This window comes from Macaca mulatta, chromosome 9 (genome assembly GCF_049350105.2).
Source record: "Macaca mulatta isolate MMU2019108-1 chromosome 9, T2T-MMU8v2.0, whole genome shotgun sequence".
NCBI lineage: Eukaryota > Metazoa > Chordata > Mammalia > Primates > Cercopithecidae > Macaca > Macaca mulatta.
Window position 1 is genome coordinate 81,998,301 of NC_133414.1, and position 24,803 is coordinate 82,023,103.

Here is a 24,803-nt window from a genome sequence, read left to right on the forward strand (position 1 = left end):
GGGAGCTCTCTGAGGTAGGAACTGTATTGTTCACCACTGGATCTCCTCTCCAAGCAACTGAGCTTGCAGCATAGCAGATGCTTAATGAAAGTAGCCAACATAACCACATTGTATTTATGGTAAATCTATACAAACATTTGGTAAAAATTCTCTTTTAGAGGACTAGAGAAGAAATCATACATCTGTGTGTATCCGTTTTAACTCTTTACTCTGGGCTCTGCTAAGGACTGTCCTTCCACATTCCCATTTGGAGATCAGTCTCGGAGAGATCCCCGTCCTTACTCCCAGCACCAGAGCTTCCACCCTAACCGTGCTACGGTGTTGGTTATACATTTGCTGCAATGCCCAGAACTGTGCTGAGAACGACTAAAGTGCTTGTCCAGGCTAGACTTTGTGTGTGTCAAAAGTTTTGTGTTTTTTAGTGCTGAGGGTTAAACTTCACAACTGGTTCAGAGAGGAAACAAGAAAGTGACACAGTACTATGGGTGTTTAACAAGAACTTGGAAGAAGGATTTTTATTTGTTCATGGGAAGACATCAGCACTCTAGATATGCATGTACAGTTGAAGCCTTGGAGAAAAATGAGCCTGGGAAAGCACTTCAAATAAATGCATGCTGGTTTCTCCAGAGCATAGAACGAGATTTTTCCTTAAGAGTGATTCCATTTCAGAAAAAACAAGAATTTCAGGATGCAAAGTTACCCTATGATAAATGTGAAATCTGATATTATAGTGATTTTAGTAGAGTGTACATCAAGATTTTAGCATTTGGGCAAACTTGTCTTACAAAAAGCCTGGCCCTTTGGGAGGCTGAGGCAGGCGGATCACTTGAGCCCAGGAGTTCGACACCAGCTTGGGCAACATGATGAAACTTCATCTCTACAAAAAATACAAAAATTAGCCAGGCCAGTGGCACGCTCCTGTAGTCCCAGCTACTCAGGAGGCTGAGGTGGGAGGATCCCTTGATCCCGGGAGGTTGAGGCTGAGATGCAGTGAGCTATGATTGCACCACTGCACTCCAGCCTGGGCAACAGAGAGAGACCCTGTCTCAAAAAAGTGAAATAAAATAAAAAATAAAAAAAAACCCAGCCATCTCTTTACAAGGTGATTTCTAAGATCTAAGCTTCTCTGCTTAGAATTTTTTAGTCCACTTTCAAAGTTTCCCACAGTAAGTTCTACCTAGATGAAAAATTGATAGAGGACATGATAAGGAAGTGTAAAGGTTTCCTCCTGCCGCAAAATATTGACATGATCCCCAGAAAAAAATCTTCACCATCTGTAAACTCTGGCTACGTTTCTTTAGAAGGCCACAAGATGGCAGCATTGGGCTAATAGTAGCAGAAGACTCCACATAGAAAGCATTTCCAAGTGGCTGTGATGGTGCAAAAAGACTCCAGATCTGGTGGTTTCTATAACCCTACGGTGTGGTCTGCTATTATTGTTGTCCACTGCAGACATTTCATGAATAAAACCTAGCGGGGCTTGAAGAAATCTTAAACAATCTAGCAATTCTGCAGTTGCTCAGGCCAGTGCTGTCAGTGCAGAAGAGAAATACTTTTGTTCACAAGGGGAATATGTGTGTGCCAAGAATCTGAAAGTTTTTGCTATCTGAAAGCATTGTAGCCAGAAGTAAGATTGATGTGGAAGCTCAGATGAACATTTTAGAATGTTATGAAATAGGTGATACAACACTGAAAATATGTTAAATATCACCAAATGATGTCATAATGGATTGTCACTAGATGGTGGCCTTCAACAAGGTACGGATACGTCTGTTTTGTTGACCACCCTATCCTTAGCATACAAAAATGTTGCCACAGTCTGGGCATGGTGGTTCATGTCTGTAATCCCAGCACTTTGGGTGGCTGAGGATTGCTTGAGCCCAGGAGCTCAAGACCAGCCTAGGCAACAGAGTGAGACCCTCCACCTTACAAAAAAAATTAAAATATCAGCCAGGCATGGTTGCATGCCTGTAGTCCCAGCTACTCGGGAGGCTGAGGTGGGAGGATCACTTGGGTCCAGGAGGTTGAGGTTGCATTGAGCTGTGATCATGCCACTGCGCTCAGCCTGAGCTACAGAGTGAGATAGTGCAGTGGCATGATCATGGCTCATGGCAGCCTCAGTCTCAACCTCCCAAGTTCAAGCCATCCTCCTCCTTCAGCCTCCCTAGTAGCTGGGACTACAGACGTACACCACTGCACACCAGCCTGGGTGACAGAGTGAGACCCTGTCTCAAAAAAAAAAAAAAAAAAAAAAAAAAGAAAGAAAGAAACGTTGCTACACACTGATTACCTTTTCCACCACCAAATCATGATCTTATAGTTTCTTCCACAATGATACTTTTGGAGAACGGGCTGAGAAGGAGCTGTTGCTGGGCTATATTCCCCTTCTCCCGCCTCCCATCCTCATTTCCCCTGCCACCTCGAATATTCTTAGTATAGATACGCTTTCTATGCCAAGGATCTATACTAGTTTCCCAAAGTGTGATCAAGACAGCACTGCATCTCAGTTGTTTTAAAAAGTGTAGATTCTTAGGTTCACCCCACATCTACTGAATCAGAATCTCCAACAGTGAGGTCCAGGGATTATGTTTTTAATAAGCTCTCTTAGTTGATTCTTCTAATGTTTGAGAATCTCTGATATAAGAAGAATCTTCTACAGACTTAGAGCCTGGTGGGTCAAGGAAGATACTTCCTCAAATAGCCTGTGAGGTAAGAAAAGAGAGGAGTGAAAGTTTAGACCACAACAGACCCACATGTATCTCAGAATCAGTCAGTCAAGCCTAGCTACCCCTAATATCTCCCAAAGTGGATGCTGAACCATTACATTGCCAAGGAGGAGCAGAAAGTAATGTGAATTAATTACTGTTATCTTTCAGGCTGAATTTTGCTTTGTACCAGTTATTTTTAATGCTGGAATGTGGGGCAAGATGGGTAAAATGGGGGAAGCGGTAGATAAATCTTAAAATTTAGCAGAGTTATAAACTTTCCAAAAAGTAGATATTAAGACTACATACCCTCAACTTGAAATTTACTAGTCTCTTTCCTTTGAAATTACTATGTTACCACTATGATGCTCAATTGTTTTCAGTAAGGATGCTCCAAAGAGTCAATTTCAGCTGCAGTTTTAGGGTCTAATAACTGATTTGGTAGAAAGTCAGAAAGCCAGAAATTGAATAGCAAATTCAATTTAGTACAACTAGTAAATATACGGTAAAACATAGAAACTCTACTAGTAATCAAAGAAAAGCAAATTAAACAAACCTGAGTGTGTTTGCCTAGTAAATTAGCAAAAAATATAAAAGGGAAAAAAAGCTGAAAGAGATAATACTCAATGTCGATGAGGGTTCCATGATTCTAGTTTTCTTATATATTCTTGGTGGCCCTGAACATGGGTATAATTCTTTAGCAATGCAATTTAGAAATACATATTTAGAGACATAAACATGTTCATATCCTCTGCCTCAATATTTGCATTCTTGGAACTATAGAGGTAGGGCTAAAGGAATGACATGAATTATGGAAAAAAGCTTGTATCATAAAGATACACATAACAACATTACATGCAAAGAAAAAAGAGTTTAAGTGTGCAACAGTTGATTTCTTAAATTTGGTGCAGCTACTGTGTAGTCTACTGTAGAACTGTTAAAAACAATGATTATGTCTCCAGAGACAGGACCAAAAAGGAAAAATTAAAAAAAAAAAATCATGATTATGAAGACAAAGAAGCAGCAAAAAGCCCCTAAGATAATTTTAATGAAAAATACAAAATATATGATGTCTTTTGTGCATCTCTGTGTGTTTGAAATATTCAGTGATTTAATGATTTAATTTGTAATTTTGTAATTTTTATTTTTTTGAAATGATTAGCCATAGTGCTAAGAATTTTTTTTTGTGGGGGGTTGGGGCAGTGGCTCATGCCTGTAATCCCAGGGCTTTGTGAGGCAGGGGCAGGAGGAACACTTGAGCTTAGGAGTTACAGATCAGTCTGGGCAACATAGCAAGATCCCATCCCTACAAAAAAGAAAGAAATTAGCTGGGCATGGTAGCACATGTCTTTAGTTCCAGCTACTCTGGAGGTGAAGGTGGCAGGATGGCTTGAGCCTAGGAGGTCAAGGCTGCAGTGAGCTGTTATTGTGCCACTGCACTCCAGCCTTGGCAATTTTTTTTTTTTTGAGACAGAGTCTTGCTATGTTACCCAGGCTGTACTAGAACTCCTGAACACCTGTGATCCTCCCACGTCAGCCTCCTGCCTTAACCTCCTGAGTAGCTGGGAGTACAAGCACATGCCACCATGCCCCTAATGATTTAATTTTTAATGTAACCGTATATTAGACAATATAAATATAGGAAAGATCAATGTGTTAAGGTGCTGGATTATGGATGATTATTTTCTCTATTTCCCAAGTTTTTTGTAAGTCAGAGTCCCAGCTATCTCCTATTTGTCTTTCCAAACCCACTCTGTGTCCTGTTCTCAGACACAGAGTTTGAGCAGTTGCATTTGGCCAACAGGGAGGCCTAACTGGGGAGCAGAAGAAGGGAGATGAGTGAGGTGGTGTATTACTACCACAGCTCCCTCCAGGAAGGATCACCTTGCCCTGGTTGTGTCCTCTTTAGCAATGCAATTTAGGAGTATATATTTATTCCTCCTCAGGGGCAGCCCTTGCCTCAGAACTTTCTCTTTCAGGAGTCTGGTGGCTGCTCTCTCCCTTCTTAGGGGTGATGGCAGCTCAGTGTCCCTTGTGGTTTCTTTATATTCTCCCTATACCTTTGTAGTCTTTTTATTAAATCTGAATAGAATTGTTCTAAATTGACTGTGCTTTCTGTTTCCTGCTGAGACCGACTCATATACGAAGTCTGATACTTTTATCATTTAAAAAATGTAGACAGCGTCCATCAGAACCTGTGACATTGCAGCCTGAAGAGTCATGACAAGAAAATGTTTCAGCTTTGTGGTAGATTTTAGCTGGAAAGATGAAAACCTCCCTATTTTCCCAGTAGCCAAACATTACCCCCACTGAGAAATCCTCAAATGTAGTAATAATAATAATAATAATAGAGAGTAAAAAAAAGCAACTAAAAAACTGAGATGTGAAGGTACAGCCTAGCCGCTAACAGGTTGGATGTTTTATAGAGACAATCTTGAGAAAAATGGTTTGAGTGTTATTTTTTTAAATGAAGTTTTAAAAGCAGTGGGGGGAAAAAAACCCAAAGAATAATTCAGAAAGACATACTACTTGAAGGTAGTGCTGATGTATTAATACGTGCTAGAAAAGAGTGGCTCAGGAGGCATCAATATACCTCAGCCCTGGTCATTTTTCAAGCCCGGATGGATGTAAACCAAAATCAAATTGTCAAAAGTAGATTTGAACGATATATTGGCTAATTTTCGTGGCAAAAGCAGGAATAGGAGAAGCAATAGATAACAGCATCTCTGAGCCTCTTTGCCTGCATTTTAGAAATAAATTAGCTTCCAGAGTGAATGTACCTTCAAGTCAGTCTTGCAAAGGAGTTGGGATTGTGTCATGATATACATGTGAGTACTGAAAAAAATTCATAGGGTTATACATCTTATCCCTGAAAGGTTCTGCAAGCTGAAGCGGGAACTGAGAGTGGGTCTCACGGACCTCCCATCCCTCTCTTGCTTTATAAATGACCCTTGACACTCTGCAGGGAAGGCTCCAGACCTACTTTCTTTGTAACTCCAGTCATTATCTGTCCCTCTTATGAGCCAGAGGCAGTGGGTGCTACACCCAGAAGGTATTTGAGTTAGCAGAGGCTATGGTCACAGAAATTACGACTGGAGCATCTTGAATTGTTAATAAAAAATTCCAGGAAGTCCAGTCATTTCTGGGGAGCTAATGGAGCTAAGGAGAAGGGAGGGGAGACAGAAGTAGTAAGGAAAGAAACAGTTTCTAAGAATTGACTCATTTGAGAAGTCATGAGGTAAAGGAATACTTTTCCTTCTGGCTCTTCGTTTTCTCTGGAAATGGAATAGACTGAGGTGGGAGTGAGTGTGCTTCCTTTTTCTCGGGTATTTGTGTAGGCTGTGCTTCTAGGACTGCTGAACTACAGTGATTTCTTGTGCGCAATTTCTGATACCTGAACAAGGTGCTGACCCCTTCTAATTCTAATTCTGGATGACTTGGGTTAAGATTCCTGCTTTGGAAAAATCTTACGAGTTTTTTTTTTTTAAGCATTTGTTTTTCGAAATCAAAAGATTAGAAACAACTTTAATGGTCTTCAGTAGGGATTTGGTTAAATAAATAATGATCTATTCATTCTGAGGCAGTGAGCTCTACCTGCAGCTGGCATTTGAGTTAGCAGAGGCCAGTTTTAGTGAGCAAACTCTTCACACAGAAAGATAGTGTATATCTTTAAATAACAAAAGCAGGGTTCAGAACATTTTGAATAATATGCTAACATTTGTGAACAATATGTATATGTTCTTTTATGTGCATGAAGAATACACCGAAATAAAAGGTGAGAAACTGATGATGGGTGGCCTTTGGGAAGGGGACCTCAGAGGACAGGGGTGAGAGGGAGCCATTGTGATTTTTGAGCCATGAGAATATATGACCTATTCAATAAGCAAATTAATATTATTTAATAATAAAAATCACTGCTTGTCTTGCCATGAAATAAGATTCTTGGTGTTTTAATTCTCGACTGTTTTTCTAGTATACCTAGCTTTTCTGGAGTATTTTTCTTTTTTAATTTTTTTGAGACACAGGCTTGCTCCATTGCCTAGGCAGGAGTACAGTGGCGTGATCTTGGCTCACTGCAACCGCTGCCCATGGGGTTCAAGTGATTCTCCTGCCTCAGCCTCCCAAGTAACTGGGACTACAGGTGCCCACCACCACACTCAGCTAATTTTTGTATTTTTAGTAGAGACGGGGTTTCACCGTGTTGGCCAGTCTGGTTTCGAACTCCTGACCCCAAACCACCCGCCTGCCTTGGCCTCCCAAAGTGCTGGGATTACAGGCATGAGCTACCATGGCTGGCCTTGGAGTATTTCTTGAAAATGAGACCGAACATAAATTAGTTATTGCTTATATATACCTATTTAAATTTATTTGTGTGTATGTTCTTAAATCCATGTGTGTGCATGTGTGTGGAGTGTGTGTGTATTTGTGTGTGCATGTTGAGGAGTGTGTATGTTCCAGGAAACCATTAAGATCTGGAGAAGTTTCTAACCAAGGATTTCAATGTGTGAAAGGACCAGAAATTGCTATTCGGTTCTGTGGGAGTGTGTAAGGCAGCCTAACTGGTCTTACGGAGTCATGCTGGGCAGTAGTATGAGACAAGGTTGAAAAGATGTTAGGGCCAAATTATGAAGGGCCTTGTGAATGAAACTGGGAAGCTTGGCCTTTACTCTGCCAGCTATCTACTGGAGGTCTGTGGGCAGGAGAGAGAGGTGGTCAGAATGGTGTCTAGAAAGAGGCCATGGCGGTTGGGCGTGGTGACTCACGCCTATAATCCCAGCACTTTGGGAGGCCGAGACAGGCAGATCACCTGAGTTTAGGAGTTCGAGACCAGCATGGCCAACATGGTGAAAACCCCTCTCTACTAAAAATACAAAATTAGCTGGGTGTGGTGGTGCATGCCTGTAATCTCAGCTACTTGGGGGGCTGAGGCAGGAGAATTGCTTGAACCTGGGAGGCAGAGATTGTGCCATTGCACTCCAGCCTGGGCACTTAGTGCAAAACTCCTTCTCAAAAAAAAAAAAAAAAAAAAAAAAAGAAAGAGGCAATGGTGATGGTGACTAAACAGCCTTACCCAGTCCAGGGATGCCGGGATAGAAGGCTCCTCCAAGTCTTTCCTTTCAAGGACAGAATATCTCACATTCAGGGGTCATTGACACATATCATGCGGTTGATATATATTTTTTAAAAAGTGTTTGGAGATGAACCTGGAATGATGAGTGTTACATAGGCCGGGGAATTATATTGTAAAACCAATCATGAGCTGTAATAGGCATCAAAAAAAAAAAAAAAAAAAAAAAAAAAGGCCTAGATCAGAGAGAATGTCAGAGCAGCTGCTGTTAGCTTCTCAGAGACAGCCTCATGCAGTCCCAAACACATTCTCGGCTAGAGTCAACTCTGGGCAGCTTTGTACATCAACTCCCAGGGAACTTGTTCCTCCTTTTATCCAGCTCGGAGAGACAAAAGAGCAAAGAACATTCCACTCCTTCAATAACATGAGTCAAATGGCTTTTTTTTTTTTTTTTTAAATCCCTGTCTAGTGTCTCCCTTGAGTTGGTTGCAGATACCTCTATGAGGGACCCATTTTGGCAAAAGGGGAAGAGAATACCAGCATGTGATCTCATCTTCACCTCTTCATCTGTAAACTAGCTGTGGTCTGTTTTGGAGGTTAAATGAATGAACCCTCATCACAGTGCCTGACCTGTGGTTCGAACTTAGAAAATGGCAGTACTGCTGACAATGTCATGAGGTAGAAGTAATTATTATTACCACTTAGTGGATAAGGAAATTAAGGCTCAGAGAGGTTATGCAAACTGCCTAAAGTTACATAGCAAGAAAGGGAAGGAGCCTATGTTTGATGCTTGGTTGCTCTGACTTCAAAGCCTCCATTTTTCCTATTCCTTCAAATTCTTCCTATTCCTTCAAATTACTTCACAAAAAAACTTGCAAACCTGGATTCAGGTTACATCTTAACATGCTCAAGGGCTGAAAGGCTTTGTTTACAGCAGCAGATACAATACTAACTACAGAGAAAGGAGAAACTAGGTAAGCAGGACCTGCACCTCATCCACTGGCAAGTGGAGCAGAGAATCGCAGTATACAGGAGAGGATTCTGGAAGGCTTTGGGCCATTCTGATGTATTGAGATAAAATGATCTTAAAAAACATTCATTTGCAACTTGCCTCATGTGTGTATTACTGATGTCCTTTCTTGGTGTCTTTGTGTTAATGGAAATCATGAGATTTCTTGGATGTGTATAAACCAGGAAGAACTAGTGAAATGTTAACCGGCCTCTTGACAGTGTCCCACTTAATGATATCTTCACAGTGATAACTTAGGGAGAACTTTTTTATTATAGTGAGGAGAATCCTCTAGAGCAGAAATAAACTATAGCCACGGGCCAAATCCAGCCCACTGTTTTTGTAAATAAAGTTTTATTGGAACACAGTCACACTCATTTGTTTACAGATTATCTATGGCTGCTTTTGTGATACAAAGGCAGAGTTGAGTAATTGCAACAGAAACCATATGGCCTGCAACACCTAAAATATTTACTGGCTGACCTTCTGTAGAAAAAGTTGCTAACTAACCCCTGCACTAGAGGTGGGTACCAAAGTTAAGTGCAGCATTTCTGTGCTCCAACATCCTAAGCATATGTTATTTCAAAACACTAGCATTCTGTCTCCAATGATGTATGTGTCTTTACATATGGAAGACAAGTAGCTTTCAGAGGGCCACTGTGTATATTCATCTCTTGGAATGATTTGTGATGTCAGATAAAATGTGTCTAAAGTTCGTGTGCTGAACAATCTTTTTTTTTTTTTTTAAGACTGAGTCTCACTCTGTTGCCCAGGCTGGAGTACAGTGGCACAGTCTCAGCTCACTACAACCTCCACCCCCCGGGTTCAAGAGATTCTCAGGCTTCAGCCTCCGAGTAGCTGGGATTATAGGCATGCGTCACCACGCCCAGATCATTTTTGTGTTTTTAGTAGAGATGGAGTTTCACCGTGTTGGTCAGGCTGGTCTCAAACTCCTGACCTCAAGAGATCTGCCTGCCTGGGCCTCCCAAACTGCTGGGATTACAGGTGGGACCCACCGTGCCTGGCCTGAACAAATGTTTTGATAATTTTGTCTCAAATGAGTATGTTTGGGAGGGAAATATATTCCCCAAGAGTCTTTGTAGACCTATGTTATGTAGGAGGTTTTATTAGAATAAAAATTAAAAGAACAAAGGGAGCCTCTGAGATCCCTGGGGTGGGGACCAGGGGATTTATGAGTCCAGCAGACAGGAGCTGTGCCCTACCTCAGCCCCTGAGTGAGAAGCTTGTCAGCCCTAGTCTCTTCTCCAATCTGACCTCAAGCAGCAGAAAGCATCACGAGCATAAAATCCACAGGCCACATCCTCTGTCACTGAATTCTTCTAAATGGTCTGAGATATGAATGGAGAACTGGCCTTACTCATGCATGCCTCCTTTGGCAACCCAGCACCAGACAAAGCAGCTGAGATAAGACTAAGTCCATCACAACTACTCTCTGGGCTGTGAGAGCCTGTCTCAGCACCTAGGACCTGAGGGGAGGGAAGGGAATGGATATTTTAAGAGCATGTGTGTGGGATGGTGGGAAGGAAACAGAAATAATTCATTTCCTGGGGCTTCTAGTCTATGAGCTTGGGTGAGCTTGACTGATCAACTTCATGCAGATTGGGAAAGAAACTAGTCTTTGGAACAAGAGCTGAAAGCTCTATGTTTTCTCCATCAGTGCTTCAGATAGAACAGGATATCTGCTTTACCTGAAAATTCCAGTGTCAGAGCCTCCGTCTCTCTCACCCCTGCAGGAGCTAAGACTTAGGTATTATTATTAGTTGTTTGCACTCTAATATGTAGAAAGAGCCTGAGATCAGATGTTTTTGGGGACATGGGCACACTGGGAAACAAGACTCCAGAAATGGGCATTCCCTCCAGAGGGGACTTGAAATGCAAGCTTTACACAGGTCATAGGCCAGCCCTATCTCTCACTTCCTTTTTCTACTGCCTCACTACACAACAATGCCTCCATTAACGAAAACTCTGAGGATGAAACTCCTTTGCAATGAACACGTTGAGTTAAAACAGAACAACAGCTTCATAAATCACGCTAAGCAGTTCTGCAATATATCAAATGGTTGAGCTGCAATATTCCTGCAGATCTATGCAGTCAGGGCACAGATCTCTTCAGACACAGTTTTGATTCATCCCCAAAGTTGCAGGAAAACACAGTTTACCCTCTGTTTCCCACCCCTGCAGGTGTTCTGAGACCTCTTGCTTTCTGATCCTCACAATCACAAAATTCACTCAACAATATTACTTATTGAAGGCCCATTAAATAGCAGATAAGGGGATTTTGTGGTTTTACACACACACGTGCGCGCGCACACACAGAGATATTAAGCAAATATTTCACACTAAAATATCACAAAGCATGATGTGTTGTGAAGAAAAAGAGTAAAACGGTATGAAATTACGTAAGAAGGAGGACTGGTCAGTTTGATGGGGATGGAGACATTGGAGCATGTACAGAATTCCTAATGTGGGAAAGAGTTTGGACTCTTCAAGGAACTAAAAGGAAAGAAAGTACACATGGCTAGAGAATGAAGGGGAGAGGCCCAGTAATTATGCCATGCAGGATCATGGAGAGCTATGGGGTCATGCTGGCGATTCTAGTCTTTATTGTAACAGCACATGGAAATCCCCAGAAGAGTTCTCAGGAGGAAGGTTATAAGACCAAATGTGCATTTTAAAAGAAAATTTTATTTTATGGAGAACAGATTGGAGGGGAGGAAGAGTGGATTGGAGGAGATAATTAAGAGGCTGAGAAGTAGTTGAGATGAGAGGTAGTGTTGATTTGGACTGGGTGGTGGTAGTAAGTATGGAACAAAGTGGATTCTCAGCAGTTTTAGGGGCAAACTCAATGGCACTTGGGTTGAATAGGAAATGGGTTAAGGAACAGGGAAATATCAGGATCATTCCAAGTGGATGTGTCCTGCTCCATGGCTGGAAATGCCACAAACTGGGATGGATTTGGGACCTGGATTTAGAAGGGAAGGATAATTGTTTATTCAGTATTCCTACAGATTAACTGATTACAATTTGCAAAACATTCACTTCAGTCTATTGAAGTGAATCAGACTGTTGCAGGATCAGAAAGTTGCAGGATTTAATTTCTATTAAAGGAAGTAGGTAGAAAAACATTTGGGAGAAGGGGACCTTGATATTATACTTATAACTTCCTCTGCCTTCGAAGAGGGCTCTGATTGCCAGGCATGTTGAGGCCAGATCGCAGGGACAAGGCTGAATTGCTGTGTAACATAAAAGAATGAAAAAGTTGGGGTCTTGAAAGAAAATCCTCAAGACAGTGCATCATGTGAGGTTGGGTCAGAAAAAGCTGGCTCGAGGGGATGCACAGGAGGGTTGGTAGTGGATAAGAGAACTCTGGAGAAGAGAAATGTGGAAAGAGGAGTTGAAATGGTTTCCTCTGAGAAGAGGAGTGCGCTGCAGAACCTCTTCCACATCCACCCCCACCCCTTCCATGGATTTTCCTTTGCTCACCATGGAGAGAGCTAAACCTTGAGTTGTATGGAGGCCAGTTGGAAAGTGAACATTCTCAAGGAGACAAAGGTGGGGGTGACCCATGGAGGCAGAGGTCTGTACATACTTGCCTCCTGGTTCTGTCTGCCCTTTTAGTGCTAGAAGACAAAGGATGGGAAGAAAAGGTAAGGAAAAAATATGGAAAGGGAAGGAAGGGTACATAGGCTGTTGTCCTCTGACCTCTTTTATATTAAAACTATTTTAGGTGGGGGATACTCAATATTACAAAAACTTATATTAAGGCCAAGATTAGTGGCCTTCAAAAGGAGAACAGCATGTTAAGCCCCTCCTTTCTCTCCCACTTTTTTTGGGCATTCTAGGGGTGAAGTATGGATGTGTGCCGACATATATTCATTCATTATTTCATCAAAAATTTGAGTCCTTTTTCTGTCGTATGTAGGGGCACAAAAATGAGAGATATTATCCCTTTACACTTTCTCAGGGAGTTTACCATTTAGTGGTAAGAAAGGCAAACAGGTGGAAACAGTGCAATGTCAGCCTTGCTATAATAGGAAATGAGAGAATTAAAGGGGCTTCCGGAGGCTGAGCACTGTAGCTCAGGCCTGTAATCCCAGCACTTTGGGAGTCTGAGATGGGAGAATCCCTTGAGCCAGGAATTTGAGACCAGCCTGGGCAACATAATGAGACCCTGTCTCTACAAAAAAATAATAAAAAAATTAGCTAGGCATGGTGGTGTGCACTTGCAGTCCAAACTACTCAGGAGGATGAGGTGGGAGGACCAATTAAGTCCGAGAGGCCGAGGCTGCAGTGAGATGTGATTGCCACTGCACTCCAGTCTGGGTGACCAGAGCAAGGCCCTGTCTCAAAAAAAAAAAAAAAAAAAAAAAAAAGGGTGGCTTTATTTATTTATTTATTTATTTGGCGATGGAGTCTTGCTCTGTCCCCCAGGCTGGAGTGCAATGGCACAATCTGGGCTCACTGAAACCTCCACATCCTGGGTTCAAGCGATATTCCTGCCTTAGCCTCCCAAGTAGCTGGGACTACAGGTGTGCACCACTATGTCCAGCTCATTTTTGTATTTTTAGTAGAGACAGGGTTTTGCCATGTTTGTCAGGCTTGTCTTGAACTCCTGACCTCAGTTGTTCCGCCCACCTTGGCCTCCCAAAGTGCTTGGATTACAGGTGTGAGCCACTGCGTCCTGCCTAAAGGGTGGCTTTTGAATCAGCCTGGGAGATTTTGCAGGAAAGCTTTCCCTGAGAAGTGGGACTTGAAAGAATATGAGTTTTCTTAGCAGACAATGATGGGCGGAGGGGGAGTTATATCTAAAACTTTTGGAAGCCAAAAAAAATTTTTTTTTTCAAATGGGGCTGATTTAAGCAGAAACTCATAGGAACTTACTGGAAAGATATTGAGTAGTTTGTAGATTTGCCAAGAAGGCTGCAAAATCACTTTTGGAAAGTAGAACAGGAGTAAGTTAGGGTAGGCGGAGTTCAAGATCACAGCAGAATGATGCTACAAAATTAGTCTTGTGTAGACCTTATTGTTCTGCTGCTGAACAGCTGTAAACTCCAGTTGCAGCTCTGGCTCTGGCAATCCCTGTGGGTGCCATTGTTGCCTCTGCCCACTGCAAGGATGGATTTCCATCCTACCTGCTTTTTGTATTATTAATAACAGCTCTTGATTGAAAGTTTGGCATGGGTACATCTGATTGGCTGAGCCTAGGTCACATGCTGCCTCCTCAGCTGCAAGGGAGTCTGAGACAGCATGTGACTTTTTCAGCTTCTATGCTGGGAGTGGGGTTGGGAGTGGATTATAGCCTCACACCTAGATTCAAAAGGAAAGCAAGTCCCCTAAATAAGAAGGGATTTCAAATGCTAGGTAGCCCTTTTCCTCTAGTGAGGGGACAAGGGTGAAGATATTCCAGGTAGTCACATGTGAACATGTTAAAAAGGCCCAAAGGCATGAGCCAGCATGCAGCGCTGGGAGGTCTTCCAGTAACTCCAAAGGAGAAGGAGGAGAAGGGTGGGAAGGTCAGAAGGGAAGGCAGGGGACTTGTCTTGAAGGCCCAATGTCTACAAGCTTTGACTTTCCTGTTATAGGACTGTGGCAGACGTAACTGATTTTCACTTAGTACCATCTGATTTTCTTCCTTCCGAATTTCAATTTGGGGAGCAATATACCCAGCTAAACTTCACCAAGATTCCTTCTAGCTAATGATAGCCATGATACATAGTTTGGGTAAATGAGATATAAAAGAGGGTCTTGTCTCTCCTCTTCTTGGTTGAATGCATATGTAAGGTCTGAAGGTATAGCAACCATATTGGGACTATGAGATGAAAAGCTGTATATGCATATTAAAAATGGCAGAGCAGAAAGATGGAAAGAGGCCTGTTTCCTGTTCCATCTGAGAATTTCCTATTCCCAGATTTCTTTGTTCTTTCTTTCTTTTTTTAAAAAATGGTGACAAGTGACTATTTGAAAACATTTCTTGAAACCATAAGATATTTCACAAGAAAAAAGAGTTGTCAAATGAAGCTAACTTTACAGCTTGGAGAGAACCATTTAGAAATAAAATTGATCATTAATTTGCCTTTTTGATGGAATGTTTTAATTTATAATTTTAGATATCTCTCCTTCTTGGATTCACTTTTTTTTTTTTTTGAGATGGAGTTTCACTCTTGTTGCCCAGGCTGGAGTGCAGTCGCGTGATATCAGCTCACGGCAACCTCCGCCTCTGGTTCAAGAGATTCCTCTGCCTCAGCCTCCTGAGTAACTGGGATTACAGGTCCTTGCCCCCAGGCCCAGCTAATTTTCATATTTTTAGTAGAGATGGGGTCACCATGGGGCCAGGCTGGTCTCGAACTCCTGACCTCAGGTGATCCACCCGCCTCGGCCTCCCAAAGTGCTGGAATTTCAGGCATGAGCCACTGCGCCTGGCCAGGATTGCCATTTTAATATAGTGTCACGTATTTTTAAAAATTTTAGATGCAAACAAATAAGTTATAGACTATTTCATTCTCTTGGATACAGGAATGGTATTAATCTCCCAGGTTTTTAGAGACAAATCCCTATGAGTTTAAGTCACTAGAATTGGATTTTCTGTTATTTGCAGCTGAATGTAATCCTGACTGATACAGGAAAGGTGACCAGTTAGGAAACTAATGCAGCTGCTCGTAAGTGACTTAAATGGGGGCAGAAAGGGTGGGGATTGGGCAGAGAGGACGGATTGAAAATGTAAATATGGTGAGTGTGTGTGTTCAGCCAAGTCTCAAATAGGATGGGGCTGTGTGGGTGGAATCCACTTAGGTACCACAGAAAACTATCCCTAGCCTTGAGGTATCAGGTAAGTCCGTAAGAGCGCCTGGGAAGCATGGGGTGGGAGAGATATGGTGAAAGTGGGTTACAGGAAGCAGACAGGGGATGTGTAGGGTCCCAAAGACTAACCTCACAATTTTCTTATTTAAAACATAATACTGGGTCCATGTAGAAATTTTAGAAAACCCAGTTAAGGAAAAAATTATTTAAGAAAACAAAAATCTTCCCAAATCACAGCACCCAGGGATAATAATCCCTGCTAACATTTTGGTGTATTTCTTTCCAGCCTCCATTCATTCTCCATCTCTCTCTCTTTCTCTCCCATTTTTCCCACATGGATGGGTATATACATGAATTGCTTAACAAAAATGTTATCATAATGCTGTTTTTCGATCTGTCCTAGTTTTTGCATTGGGCAATGCATTGGGAAGGCCCTCCCACATCATTAACATCATTTTAATGCTTACATGCATAGTATTACATTATGTGGATGTGTCTAAGATGCTTTATAAGTAGAACTTTAAAATTGCTTTTATTATCTCCCATTTCATATCACTTTTGGATGTGGTCTGCAAACCGTTGGAAGTGATTCTGGGATGGAAGGGAAGGTGGCATAGCGTTGTTCTTAGTTTTAGTGAGCTGATAGTTTGCTCAGGCTGTGATAGCGCGAAAACTTGCATCAGTATTTATATTCATTTTACTTCTATTTTGCCAGCTTGCTCTTCTCATGGAGCACGAGGAGTTAGTTACCTTGCCTTTTAGGGCAGTGGAAGGATTTTCCTCTTGGTGTAAACAGTGCGTGTTTGCACTGACATTTATTTACTTTTCTACGGCGTATAAAACCACTCCGTTGGCGCGCCATTTAGCTGGCAGGCATTGAAAATACAGAGAGAAGAGTAAAAGTTTTCATTTGAAGGTGTTTATTAAAAATAATCGAAAAGACAGAAGCACCCGCTTCCGCAGCGAGCAGGGTTCGAACCTGCGCGGGGAGACCCCATTGGATTTCAAGTCCAACGCCTTAACCACTCGGCCATCGCTGCCACGAGGAGATCAGAGAGGCGGAGACACTTTAGTGTAACAACCACTGCGCTCACGCCAGGCCCGCGAGCGGGCGGGGCACGCACCCTCTGAGCTCAGCTCGCCGAGAAGCGGCGGGGCTGAGGGCTCCGGGTGCGGGAACTACAGGGTAGACGCGAAGAAATAATAGAAACCACCCTGAGTAGAGGTACGTTCAGAACTTAGAAACTCTTCCCTTCGCTGTGCTTCGAAAATCGCAACCTTGCCTGGCTTCTGGTCGTTGACCTGGTTTTCGCCCTCCCGCTTCATTAAGTCTACCAGAGGGCCGTGAAACAAAAAGATCTGTTCTCTTACGTGCTGCGGGCCCGCGCTCCCGAAAATTTGGCATTTCTGCGAGAGAAGCGTCTTCCGCGGCGTTTCCCGCCTTGGCGGGGCGTCGCCTTCAGAACACTTTCTTCTGCGCATTGAGGCAGGAAGTGTGAGGAGTCGGGGTACTTGCCCGTGGGCTAGTCCCCCGCGGGCTTCTGCCCAAGCAGTCGTCTCCCATTTTTTAATTCTTCAGTGATCCCTTCATTGCCGAGCTCAGCTGGGAGACGTCAGGCCGCAAGTGTGCTCTCCGCTCTCCCAGGAGATGGGTGGCCGGGGACGTGGTCTGAGAACCAAGTTCTGCGCATTAGTCTGCATTCAATACCTTCAAATGCCATTAATGCCTTCTTGTGTTCTGTGTGGCTTCTGCCCTAGATGCTTTACCAGCGTTATTTCGTTAAAGCCTTGAGAACCGAGGTCTGGTCCTGTTGCCCACCTCAGGCCTGAGGCCCGGGGTTGTGCCGCAGGTTGGCGCGGCTGATTCCAGAGCGCCTCCGAAGCCACTACCTGCGTCACGTGGCGCCACAGAAGCGCCAAGTTCTGTTGATGGACAATTTGAGAAAAATAACAGAAGGCCTTTCACTAGTTTAAGTTTCTAGGAGTATTCATGGAAACTCACTGCCCTTCTCATAATGGTACGTTTCATAATAAGGCAGGAAGGCAGCTCCACCTTTGGAAGCCTCTGTGTTGTGGTTCTGCTAGTTAAGGTGTGTAACTTTTCTTGAGACCTTCCATACCATTTCTCGAAACCAAAGTGTATTGTTAAATGTCTACACCCATTTAATTGTGGAAGAGGAGCAGAATATTTGAGAATTGTGAGGATAAATTTTGTCTGATTTGAGATTGTTCTTTCAGGAATTTTATTCTTTTATTTTGGCAGAGCTACAGGAGGGATCCCATTTTCTCTATGAATACTGCATGGGAACAAAATAATTCCCAATATGGCCAGGCATGGATTTTATCATAAACACAAAATTCACTTGCACTTTTTCCAATAGGTATTGTGCAAGAACATTTTTGTTTTTTAAATCTTGTCCTTAGATTGTACCTATGTAGCAGGACAAGCTGCAGACAAAATTCCTCAGACCCGGAGTTAAAGAAGGAAGGGCTTTATTCAGCTGGGAGCATTGGCAAGACTCACTTCTCAAAAACCAAGCTCCCTGAGTGAGCAATTCCTGTCCATCTTAACGGCTTACAACTCTAAGGGGGTCTGCGTGAGAGGGTCATGATGGATTGAGCAAGCAGGGGGTACATGACTGGGGGCTGCATGTGCCAGTAATTAGAACAGAATAGAACAGGACAGGAATTTTCACAGTGCTTTTCTATACAATGTCTGTAATCTATAGATAACATAACCGATCGGGGTTGATCTTTAACTACCAGGCCCAGGGTGTGGCGCTGGGCTGTCTGCCAGTGGATTTCATTTCTGCCTTTTAGTTTTTACTTCTTTCTTTGGAGGCAGAAATTGGGCATAAGACAATATGAGGGGTAACCTCCTCCCTTACCTATGCCCTGAGATAACCTAGAATTTAACTTTACCTAATTTTACTCATTGTATTTTGATCTTGAAGCCATTTTTATCTTTCCTTCTGTGCAGTTGAATGATGATAATGTTTACTGAAAGCTCCTTTTCTTCCATAACCTTTCCTTTCCCTTTAAAGAATCCCTTCAATTGCTTCAAAGCTTGACAGTAATGGAAATTGATTATGGTTAAAATTGCTCAATCAAAATTTTTACTTTCAGAGGGCTTTCTTTATTTTGGGAGGGGAAAGCAAGACTATGGGGAAAATAATCGATTATAAAGTTATTGTATATTTTGTGAGAACAATTGTGATTAAAATGTCTTTGCAACATTTCAAGTGAAATACCTATATTTAATATTTAACTTTTAGCTTGTTTGAGTTAATGTAGGCTTTTAAAACAGTGAAATAATTTTTTTCTTTGCTGATTTATTATAATGCTAGAATGAGCCAAGAGATCAAAATTGTTGATTCCTCTCACCACCCCCCCCTGCAAAAGTGTGAATTTCCAAATCCAAATGAGTTCTTTTGGCTCCAACCTTAAGTCTTTAGCATTGTCATTTAATGCAGTAAGCAGCAAGTTAGGAATACAGAAGTAAAATACATATGTTCCTAATTCATGACAATCATATCATAAAACATTGTTTTGCAACCATATACAAATTTCAGTTGGTAAAGGTCCACTGGTGATCCTGATGGTCTCCTCCCTGCCACTCCCTGTTTCTGTTTTTTTAATGTGGCAGTTTTTATTAAGCTAATTTGGGTGTGGAAGGCAAATATGTTGTGACTTTCTCAGAAAACCCTTCTTGGTGCCATATTCAGAGGCAGACAGAATACTGGGAGGAACAGGGGATGTGATTGGGAGCAGTATGGCATTTCTTTTTTCTTTTATAGCAAATCAGAAATTTATTTTAAATTATTTTGATGGTTTTGGGAGCATTTTGTAAAATCATAGAATTTTAATGCTGGAAGAACCATTAAAGCTGGTCCAATCTCTTCATCTACAGGAGGAAACTGTGGCCATGAATAGCTTGCCCAAGTTCACATAGCTAATTACAGTCATGTGCCTCATAATGACATTTGGGTCAATGGTGGACCACATATACAGCAGTAGTCCCATAAAACTTTAATACTGTGTTTTCACTGTATCTTTTTTATGTTTATACACACAAACACTATTGTGTTACGGTTGCCTACGGAATATGCTGTACAGGTTTGTAGTCTAGGAGCATAGGCTACACCAGTGGTCCCCAACCTTTTTGGCACCAAAGACCAGTTTTGTTGAAGACAGTTTTCCACAGACTGGGGGAGGGAGGATGGTTTTGGGATGATTTAAGTGCATTACATTTATTGTGTACTTTATTTCTATTATTATTACATTGTAATATATAATGAAATACACAACTCACCATAAAGTAGAATCAGTGGGAGCCCTGAGATTGTTTTCCTGCAACTAGACAGTCCCATCTGGGGGTGATGGGAGGCAGTGACAGATCATCAGGCATTAGATTCTCATAAGGAACACACAACCTACATCACAGTAGGTTGTGCACTTTACAGTAGGGTTCATGCTCCTATGAGAATCTAATGCTGATCTGATAGGAGGTAGAGCTCAGGTCGTAATGTGAGCAATGGGGAATGGTTGTAAATACAGATGAAGCTTTTCTCTCTCACCTGCTCACCTCCTAGGGTACCAGTTGGGGACCCTAGGGGCTATATTATGTAGACTAAGTGTGTGGTAGTCCATACCATCTAGGTTAGTGTAAGTACACTCTATAATGTTTGCACAATGAGGAAATCATCTAAGGATGGATTTTTCAGAACATATCCTTATCATTAAGCGACACGAGTGTATTGGCAGACAGAGGTATAACTTGTAATAGTAGCTTAGTGTTCTCTCTCATTTTGTTGCCCTCATGTATTATTTGTTAGTCTCTGGCACAATGGCATATAAATTGAGATGTATAGATGGCAGTAGACAAAGCCTCCAGTAGGGAAGAGTCATGAGTTGAATGTTGAAGGCATATGAGATGTCAGATAATGAATGTGTTGTGATGGGTCATTTTTGTTTTTTATTCCAGAATCTATCCTCCCAACTGATACTGACACCTCAATTGTACTTAAGGGGCACCACCCCTCCGCCATTGGATGAAATGTTACTTTGTCTGTGAGTCAAGGTATCCCACCCTCCTCTGGCCAAGGAGTGGGCATGTGACTTGTATTTGTTTCCTATTGCTGCATAAGAAAGAACCATAAACTTAATGGCTTAAAACAACACACATTTATTACCTCACAGTTTCTGTAGGTGAGGAGTGTGATTATGTGTTCACTGGGTTCTTTGCTCAGGGTCTCATCTGGTCTCAAGGTGGTGACTGGGGCTGCAATCTCATCTGAGGTTTGGGGTCCTTTTCTAAGTTAACTAGTTGTTGGCAGAATTCAGCTCCTGTGGTTGTAAGACTTGCTGCTTGTCAGTAGGGGGGCATTTTCAGTTCCTATAGGCTGCCCACTTTGTTCCTTGCCATGTGGCTGTTTCCACAGCATGGTACTTTGCTTCTTCAAGATCAGCATGATAATTCCTCTGTAGTCTGCTACAATGGAGTTTTATATAATAGAATGAAATTATGAAAGTGATTATTCTATTATATTCATAAGTCCTGCAGAAGTGAAGGGGATTATTTAGGGAGTGTAATAGCAGGGGTGGGAATCTTGGGGACATCTTAGATTTTTGCCTACCACACAATTCAAGCTAGGCCAATCAGACCCCAAATCCTTGTTCTTTCTTTTACACAGTTGTATTATGAAAATTTCACACAAAACACATAGTAACCAACAAGAGGTGATCAAAGTGTGGTAATTTTAACTTAGCTGCCTTGTGTGCTTTTGCATTTCACTTGAAAGGAATAGGTTTGACTACAACTGCAGAGTTTTAGAGGCTTTGCCACTATTTAGGATTTCTTTTCTGTAATTTTATATGAATTGGAGAATAACTCTGGGTATATGTTTTGGATACCATATGTGAGAGGACTTAGTACAAATTGGACAAAGAATATTATGAAGTTATTGGCAATAAAACCTTCATTAAGCTTTAGTCAGTAAATTAAATGTATCATGAAAAGTGATGGAAATAATTACCAAGGAATTGCTGCATTGCAAATGACCGTACTTTTAAAGCTTAAGTAATTAATTGTGGGTTGGATTTTAGTCACTGTGGTACTTATACGTAAATGTTTGAAGAAGGTTGAAGATATGTCCTAGTTAGCACTAGGTAAGCTTACTTACAGGATTTTCGTACCTAAGCAGTCTCTTAATGCCATGGCCAATTAAGAAGTAAGAAGAATCAAGAAGGATGGGGTCTTCTTTTCTTAAACGGTGTGATGCCAGTGTAATATTCAACCTCAAATTCTCAAAAAAGTAGTTTTCTTTGACTTTGTGATAGCAGAGATCTGGACTTACCAAAGACATCTTAATCTATTTTTTTAAACCAAATCAGATATCGAAGGGCAGAATAAGCTTGTTAAGAATGAAATCTTATACCCAGTTATTTATAGAAATGAATTGATTCCCTATAAAACTCTATGGACAAGCTCTATATATGGGGTTGATGTAGTGGGATTTTTATAAAGGCAACTGAAATGAACAATTTTAAGGATTACATTAAAATACAGCTATGATCAATGTATTGGGATTATAATTGGGGCACAACTAGATCCACAGACCACCAATCTTATAACTTTAAGGAATTATAGCACCGTTTTATTTCCTTACAAGATACTGTCATCCCTTTTACTAATTCTTATTTTTTGGGGGGGGCTATTACATTATATAGGAAACCAAGTCTTTTTCCTTGACTGTATTAGTCAGGGTTCTCTAGGGAAACAGGGTCCCTAAGATATATGTGTGTGTATATGTGTGTGTGTGTGTGTATGTGTACGTATGTATATATATACATATACACATGAGGAGATTTATTATAGGAATTGCTTTATGTGGTTAGGGAGGCTGAGAAGTCTCATGATCTGCCATCTGCAAGCTGAAGAACCAGGAAAACTGGTGATATAGTTCAGTTCAGGTCTGAAAGCTCAAAAACCAAAAATGCTGATGTCTGGGGGCAGAAAAAGATGGATGTCTCAGCTCAGTAAGAGAGAGAAAAAATTTGCCTTTCCTCTGCCTTTTTGTCCTATTTAGGCCCTCAGTGGATTGGATACTGCCTGCCTGCATTGGTGAGGGTGGTCTTCTTTACTCACTCTACTGATGCACATGTTTATCTCTTCTGGAGATACCTTCACAAACATACCCATAGATAACATTTTACCAGATATTTGGACATCTGTATTAATCAGGGTTCTCTAGAGGGACAGAACTAATAGGATAGACATGTATATGAAAGGGAGTTTATTAAGGAGAATTGACTCACATGATCAGAAGGTAAAGTCCCACGATAGGCTGTCTGCAGGTTGAGGAGAAAGGAAGCAAGTGGTGGATCACTCGGAGTCCCAAAACCTCAAAAGTAGGGAAGCTGACAGTGCAACAGCCTTCAGTCTGTGACCAAAGGCCCGAGAGCCCCTGGCAAGCCACTGGTGTGAGTCCAAAAGCTGAAGAACTTTGAGTCTGATGTTCGAGGGCAGGAAGCATCCAACACAGGAGAAAGATGAAGGCCGGAACACTCGGCAAGTCTGCTCTTTCCAACTTCTGCCTGCTTTATTCTAGCCACATTGGCAGCTGATTAGATGGTGCCCACCCAGATTGAGGCTGGGTCTGCCTCTCCCAGTCCACTGACTCAAATGTTTATCTCCTTTGACATCACCCTGACACATACACCCAGGAACAATACTTTGCATCCTTCAATCCAATCAAGTTGACAGTATTAACCATCACAGCATCCGTTAGCCCAGTCAAGTTGATACCTAAAATTAACCATCACATTGACCTTAGAGAGCTCATCTATGCCCATGCCTTTAAATACACAAGAGATATTTGCTAAATATTTATTGTTTAAAGCTGCCATGTTTAGGGATAGTTTGTCATACAGCAATAGATAACTAAGGCATTTAGTTTTTCCTCCTAGAACTAGATACCTTTGCTCCCTTCCATGTTTCTGTCAGATGTTTTCTGTTTACCCAGCAGGCTGGAAGACACTCTTGATTCATTAAAATGCCTAGTACAGTGTTTAATATATAGTAGGTATAGTAGGTACTCAGTATATGATAATTATCTTTTTTTGTTGTGAAAACAATATAATATTAATAAAAAGTTTGAAAAACAGAAAAAAACTCAACCCACCTAAGTCTTTTAAAAACGATTATTTTAGTCTTTTCCCCTATACTTATGTATATTTTTACATAGTTGTAACTGTGTACATGGTAATTTTTCTACTTTTGTTATATTGAGGTAAAATTCACCATTTAAACCATTCAAGTGTATGAATCAGTGGTTTCCATTACATTCATAATACTGTTTTACTGTCAATACTGTATATTCCAGGACATTTTCATCAGCCCAAGAGGAAAACCTGTACTCAGTAAGCAACCACTCTTCACTCCCCACTTTCCTCAGCCCCTGCAATCACTAATCTGCTTTCTGTCTCTATATTCTGTTTGCCTATTACATTTTACGTAAATAGAATCATACAATATGTGGCTTTTTATGTCCATTTTTTTCTCTTAGCATGTTTGCTGGGTTTTTCCATGTTACAGCATGTATTGCTACTTCATTTCTTTATTTTTTAGTGTTTTGAAAATATTGTTACTTGCCTTTTAAAAATTAATTTATTTTTATTGATGCATAATGTACATTGTTTTGAGGTACATATGATACTTTAATACATGATTTGTAAATACTAAATTGTTGTAGTTAGGATATCTATCACCTTAAATATTTGTCTTTTTTATGCTAGAAACATTTGAATTATTCTCTTTTAGCTTTTTTGAAATGTGCAATAGACTGCTGTAGACTATAAACACCCTACTGATCTATCTAAAAACTAGGATTTATTTCTTCTATTAAACTATTGAATAGGTATAAATATGTATCTGGTTAATCAATTTCGTTTCATCTTTCTGTTCCTCCCACCCTACCTGTCATCTTGTAACCACCAGTCTTCTCTCTATTTTCATAAGATCCACTGTTTTACCTCTCACATATGAGTGAGAACATGCAATATTTGTCTTTCTGTGCTTGGCTTATTTCAACTAAGGTAATGAACTTCAGTTCCATACATGTTGCTGCAAGTGACAGGATTTCATTCTTTTTTATGGCTGAATAATATTTATACCACTTTTTCTTTATCCATTCTTCCACTG

At 41.3% G+C, this 24,803-nt stretch overlaps 1 protein-coding gene and 1 non-coding gene across 2 annotated transcripts in view; one reads left to right on the plus strand and one right to left on the minus strand.

Moving 5' to 3' along the window:
- Nucleotides 1–16,559: 16,559 nt before the first annotated feature.
- Nucleotides 16,560–16,641, minus strand: TRNAS-UGA (transfer RNA serine (anticodon UGA)). The gene has a single exon. It is a non-coding gene; the product is annotated as a tRNA-Ser (tRNA).
- Nucleotides 16,642–16,723: 82 nt separating this feature from the next.
- Nucleotides 16,724–24,803, plus strand: part of CTNNA3 (catenin alpha 3) — a 1,846,283-nt gene continuing 1,838,203 nt past the window's right edge. The window contains exons 1-2 of the mRNA XM_077946706.1: nucleotides 16,724–16,826; nucleotides 20,586–20,681. Coding sequence (XP_077802832.1) covers nucleotides 20,653–20,681 — 29 coding nt within the window. The 5' untranslated portion in view covers nucleotides 16,724–16,826; nucleotides 20,586–20,652. The remainder of the gene's footprint in view (nucleotides 16,827–20,585; nucleotides 20,682–24,803) is intronic.